The 6,418-nt window shown below is 43.5% G+C and overlaps 1 protein-coding gene across 1 annotated transcript; it reads left to right on the top strand.

The window, feature by feature from the left end:
* Window positions 1-217: 217 nt before the first annotated feature.
* On the top strand, window positions 218-867 carry LOC114199187 (large ribosomal subunit protein uL16-like). The gene has a single exon (XM_028090984.2). It carries the CDS (start codon window positions 312-314, stop codon window positions 801-803), a length of 492 nt encoding a protein of 163 aa, XP_027946785.1. The 5' UTR covers window positions 218-311; the 3' UTR covers window positions 804-867.
* Window positions 868-6,418: the final 5,551 nt, after the last annotated feature.

Here is a 6,418-nt window from a genome sequence, read left to right as displayed (position 1 = left end):
TCTCTGTCACAAAGGAGGTCTTTCCTCACACCTCCCACCATAGGAATCCTGCTCCTTCCCCAGGACAGTCTTGGGGGTGAGCTCCCCCAGGGGAATCCTACCTCAGCCACTTTCTCACCAAGACTTTAGTTGACCCAGAGCTCAGCAGTGTCCACGGGGGACTCCCACCCAACTGGCACAGGTAGGGGGGGACGGGGAACTTTCCTGGGAAAAAGTCTCGCTTCTGCAGAGGGGTCCCTGATGCCAAGATCCGCATCTTTGACCTGGGGCGGAAGAAGGCAAAAGTGGATGAGTTCCCACTATGTGGCCACATGGTGTCAGATGAATATGAGCAGCTCTCCTCTGAAGCCCTGGAGGCTGCCCGTATTTGTGCCAACAAGTACATGGTGAAAAGCTGTGGCAAAGATGGTTTTCACATCCGAGTGCGGCTCCATCCCTTCCATGTCATCCGTATCAGCAAGATGTTGTCCTGTGCTGGAGCTGACAGGCTGCAGACAGGTATGCGGGGTGCCTTTGGAAAGCCCCAGGGCACAGTAGCCAGGGTCCACATTGGCCCAGTCATCACGTCCATCCGTACCAAGCTGCAGAACAAGGAACATGTGCTTGCGGCCCTACGCAGGGCCAAGTTCAAGTTCCCTGGCTGCCAGAAGATCCACATCTCCAAGAAGTGGGGCTTTACTAAGTTTAATGCGGATGAATTTGAAGCCATGGTGGTTGAAAAGCGGCTTATCCCAGATGGCTGTGGGGTCAAATACATCCCTAATCGTGGCCCCTTAGACAAATGGAGGGCTCTGCACTCATGAGAATCTCGGCACTGCCCCCTCCCTCTTCATGGCCACCAATAAAACCTACTTCCTGTCAAAAAAAAAAAAAGGGGCACCTGGGTGGCTCAGTCATTAAGCGTCTGCCTTCGGCTCAGGTCATGACCCCGGGGTCCTGGGATCGAGCCCTTCATCTGGCTCCCTGCCCTGCAGGAAGCCTGCTTCTCCCTCTCCCACTCCCCCTGCTTATGTTCCCTCTCTCGCTGTGTCTCTCTCTGTCAAAAAAATAAATAAAATCTTAAAAAAAAAAAAAATGACGGGGAACTTTCCCCAGGACGGGGAACTCCTCATCGACCTCAGAGACAATCTTGTCACCCCCCCATTGATGACCTTGTACTCTCAGCCCAGGCTTAAAAAATGCTCCCCTCGTTGCTCTTGCCCTGGGTGCTGCAGGAGAAGAGGCCGTGGGCACGGGAGGGGTCAGCCGAAGCTGGGGGGGGGTCTAGGGGGAGTGCTGCAGAGGCTTCTCCACCTGTGTGATCAAGCTCAACGTGAGCATTACCTCAGGACACTCACGGTGAGCCTCGGTATCCATCTGGGGTGATGCCGCCTTAGCATTCGTTCAGGCACATGCTCCGTACATGCAGTTTTTGTGAGTGTCTCCCGTGGCGTGGGGTATGTAGATTTTGCAGATGAGAGGGACTATTTTGATGGGCTGTGTCCAGTGACCTCCCATCTCCTTGAAGTTAAACCTCCCGTATTGGAGTTGTGATGACTCCATCTAGTTCTTTTCTTCAGGTTTCAAACAAATTCCTTAAATTTGTCCATGTATTCCACTTCCTTAATCCTGTTAAGCTGCTTTCCATCTCCCTGTGATCCCAGTTCCCCTGACCCATCCCCCTTTTTCATTTTGGCCAGCACTTTATCCCCTTCATCTTCCCTCCCAACCTCCTGGGATGGGTTGTCCAGATTCAGTAACCACTGTCCAGAATCTCGTCTCCTAGTCTAATCCTCAGAGCCGGTCAGGCCCTAAGTGCCACTTCCTGGAGGCGGTTCCCCACACTGTCATTCCTCCGACCACCTGAGTGAGGTTTATGGTGGGAACTTAGTTACCACCAGGCTTAGTTACCTTAGGATTCTTGAATGAAATACAGACTCATTGTCCTGGGATCTAGAGCCAGCCATGATTCTTTCCCAATCTACTGGTCTTGTCTTACTCCCTCCACAAATCCCATTGCACCCTCAGACTCTACTTGTGGGCATGTGCCCGAGTCTCTCCTTTGAATCCTAATTCATTTTCCCTAGCTGAAGTGGCTTTCAGATTATCTCTGCTTCTCAAACCTCCAGGGGCTAAGTCTATCCCTTATGCCGCCTGCTTCATGAAGTCTCTCCTGACCTCCTGATAAGAGAGGATGTTTCAATCTTCTGAAAGCCACAGTGATGAAGGGCAAAGATTTTGGAATCAGACAAATGTGGATTCCAAATCCAGTGCTCTTTTTCTAAATGTGAAAACTTAAGCATTCAAGCTTCGAGCATCTATATTTCCTCATGTGTAAAATGGTAATATAACCGCTCACATTCCTGGGGCTTTAGTGGCTAGTAAACGCATACTAAAGTACTTAGCACGGTGCTTTACACAGAGTATTTGAAAAAATCATTGTTATTATGACATTTTATGGTATACGGTATTCTGTCTCATTACAGATATTTGTGTATTCATCCAAACACCCAGACGGAACCTTATAAAAGATGCTGTTTTTTCTTTCCCTGCGTCCCATCCATTGCTTAATATTTTGCTTCATGTATACTAGTGACATGGGAGGTGTTTGTTGGATGAAACAAGCCATGATGAAAACTTGTGTAGAGTTTTTAAAAAGTGGAGAGACAAGGGAAAAGAAGGGAAAATACTTTGAGTCCAAGCACATTGCTATACTTCCTCCCATGGATTAAAGATTCTTACCAGAGAATAGTATGAATGCCTAATATTTAGAATTCCTCATCATGAATCAAATTACCATGTAGTTTGTGGAAAAAACACCCCAAAGAAATATGGTTCTTTTCTTCTTTTTCCTTTTCCTTACTGAGAGATTTAGAATTATGGCATAAGACGGGACCAGAGAAGGAAGACACACTCGGGGGAGGGAATACTTAGGGAAGTGGGGTGACTCAGAGCAATTGAGAGGACAAAGGGAGGGGTCTGGCAGGGAGTAGGAGCCAGTTCTGGAGCTGGGAGGTGGAGCAGGGGAGGTGGGGGGGGTGCTGGGCAGAAAGGGAAGTTGGTTACCGGCAAGGGAGTTGATTCCCATTATCTTTAATATATTTTCTTATTGTATCTGCATTCTCACTGTTAAAAAGGAGAGATTGATATGGAAGTGGAGAACCTCGGAGTTAGCCTGTGGTGTTAGATGAGAATTTGTGGTTTTGCTGTGAATTCCTTGCCTACTAGACACTGTATATCACTAAGAGGAACCAGGGATCCTTGGAGAAGTGGCTAATTCCAGGTCTGGGGCGGGGAAAGTAGAAGATGAAACTGGATCACTGTTTTGTGCCAGGAAGGAAGGAAATGATCAGATAATGAGATCTGTCGGAAGAACACCAGAGCCCAGAGTGAAGGGGATCTCACCGACCACACTGGGAATAATTTGAGAATCAATATAAATAATGGAAGTAATTATAGCCCATTGAATAAAAGAGTAAACGATAAATCTAAAATGATATAGATGAATAAATAAGCTTGAAGAATAGGATATTTATATAGTTTCAAACTACATCTTTGCAAAATACTAATTTAAGAGTGACTGCAAAGTAGAGAACCATGATTTATACCACCTTAAGCAGTCCAACAGAGCATCATTAAAAATGGGATCTTTCAGAATCTGTGCCTTTCCATAGCGTGTGGTGAAGGAGCCTAGCATACTCCATCTTGCCAGAGACATGACCTGAGTCTAGTCATGAAAAGAACATTAGACAAAACAGACTTTAAAGATCTTCAACAAAATAACTGGCCTGTAACCTTTGGAAGTGTCCAGGTCCTGAGAGACAAGGAGAGACTAAAGAACTGTTCTAGATAAAAGGAGGTTAACAACCCATGCTAGTGAATGTGAAGCCTGAGTCTGCACTGGATTGCCTTTTTTTTTTTTTTTTTAAGATTTTATTTATTTATTTGACAGAGACACAGGGAGAGAAGGAACCACAAGCAGGGGGAGCGGGAGAGGGAGAAGCAGGCTTCCCGCTGAGCAGGGAGCCCGATGCGGGGCTTGATCCCGGGACCCTGGGATCATGACCTGAGCTGAAGGCAGACTCTTAACAACTGAACCACCCAGGCGCCCCTGCAGTGGATTGCTTTAAAAATGTGATCAAACACTTAGCAAAACATTGAATGGGATCTGAGAATTAGATGATAGTGAATCAGTGTTCATTTCTTGATGTGGGTGCTTGTTTTGTGGTGAGTGCCATTGTTTCTGTGAAGTACTGGAGTATTTGAAGGTGGTGAGCCCTGTATCAATAGCCTGCTTTCTGATAGTTCCAGGTCTTTGTGCTGCACCTTCAACTTCTCTGTGAATTTGAGGGGGGAAAAGTGTGAAGAATTTGGAGAAAGTGGCACTTCATCCTGCCTGGGATGATGATTGAGCCATGGTCAAGGGGAAAGAAAGATGAATGAATTGGGTCTTGGAAAATGGGGATGACTATTTAGCCTTTTTTTTTTTTTTTTAAAGATTTTTATTTATTTTGACAAAGAACAAGAGAGAGAGAAAGCACAAGGAGGGGAACATCAGGCAGAGGGAGAAGCATGCTCCCCACTGAGTTTATAGGCATTCCTTCTCTTATAGACAGCTTCAGAACCAGGGGTCCAGTGTGCAGGTCATGTGCTACCTGTTCTAAGCTTCAGTCCTATCTGGAGAGATGTGGGTAATTGTAAGATTGCACATTCTGGAGAAGGTACCAGGTTTTTTGTTTTTTGTTGGCGATGCTATCAGATTAGATTTGAGAGATGTTGGGGATGCCTGTATGTCCTTGAGCAGGCTCTAGTCCCATTTGGGTTGGGATCTCTTGTTCTGGGATGGGAAACCACAAAGACAGACCAATTGAGCTCATGTCTTAAAAGCTCAGCCTTGCAGATTCTTTCCTATCATCCTATGATCGAGTGTTTTTCTTCCACTGCCTTCAGATTTTTAAAGAGATCACTCTATCCATCCCTGGCATTTTAGAGTATTTGTTTCAGGGTCTCTGGAGAAGAGACCATAGGGTTCTGTTTATTTTCTGCAAGAGTAATTTATATGTAATATCAATTTTCAGGATATTGGCCTAAATTGCAGTTCTAAAATTCTTTCCCTTTCCCTAACAGGTTCACTGAGATTTAAACAACAGATAGATGATTTGTTGTAAGTATAAAATTCTGTAGTAGTTTCTTTCCTTACACATGCAATTCTCTTTGCAACTTTGAACTTTTTTCTCTTTTATTTGGAGTACAATCTTCATGACTAAAACATTGGCAGCGCTAACTCTTCATTATGTTAGCCTGTTGTGGTGTTTTTATTTTCCCAAGAGGAGTATCTGCAAATACATTTATCTCTCGTCTTTCGTTGTCTCAGTGTTTTCTTCATCGTGTTGACTTTAAAAAAAAAATTATTGGATGGCTGCTGCTTATCACAGAGCTGATACCAAGATAATTTTAAGTGATTTGTCCAGAACTACATGTTTTGACGTTGAAAGATTCCAGATCAGTTTCTGGATATCTCAAGCCCCAGACAATTCCCGTGTTTCTTACATTCTAATGAGCCCCCAAAGAATTGTGGGTCTAGCAGTGACAGATTTGCAGAGACAGTCTAATTTGTGGTTGGGAATCTTTTTAAAAATGAACTTTGAGGTACAAAACATTACAATATTACCTAATATGATACAATAGCATGCTATACAATATAAATAATGTAATAAAATGCACCAATTTTAAGTATACATTTTGTTGAGTTTTGATGAATTTATACATCTTATAACTACCACCATAATCAACATTTCCTTTATTCCAAAAAGTTCCCTTGTGTTCTTTCACGGTCAATTCCCTAACAATTCTGGCAACCACTGATCTGTTTTCTTGCTCTATAGATTAAATTAGCATTTTCTAGAGTTTCATATAGATAGGATTGTACTGAATGTACGCTATTCTGTCTGAGTTCTGTGATTCAGTATGTTAAGATTCAGCCATGTTTTCTTTGTATTGGTAATCTGTTCCTTTTATTGCTTGAGTATTTCATTATATGGATCTACCCTAAACATTTGAGTTTCTAGCTTTTGGCTTCTAGGAATGAAGTTGCTAAGGACATTCCATGAACATGTCTGTACACAGATGTGGACATTGTGTGTACTCATTTTAATTCTTGTGCAAATACTTAGGAAAATCATTGAGTCATGAGATTAGTATGTATTTACCTTTCTAAAAACTTGCCAAAATGTTGTACAAATTGGTTATACCATTCTGCATCACCATCCCCAATGCTTAGGGGTTCCAGTTCCTTTACTTCCTTGCCAATATTAGGTGTTAAACTTTTCATTTTAGCCATGTTGAGTGGGTGTGTAGTGGTATCTCATAGCTTTATTGTTCATTTCTCTGATGGCTGATATGATATTGAACATCTTCCATGTGCTTTTCAACCATTTGT

The sequence above is a fragment of the Eumetopias jubatus genome, unplaced genomic scaffold, assembly GCF_037043125.1.
Source record: "Eumetopias jubatus isolate StellerSeaLion01/CBP00866 unplaced genomic scaffold, mEumJub1_p1.0 scaffold_12, whole genome shotgun sequence".
Classification (NCBI taxonomy): Eukaryota; Metazoa; Chordata; class Mammalia; order Carnivora; family Otariidae; genus Eumetopias; species Eumetopias jubatus.
Note: the sequence above shows the minus strand (reverse complement) of the source record. Positions and strands in the feature narration are given on the sequence as shown.

Bases quoted from the DNA above. Each gene is read 5' to 3' on its own strand.
- LOC114199187 (XM_028090984.2), top strand. From the start codon at position 312: ATGGTGTCAGATGAATATGAGCAGCTCTCCTCTGAAGCCCTGGAGGCT.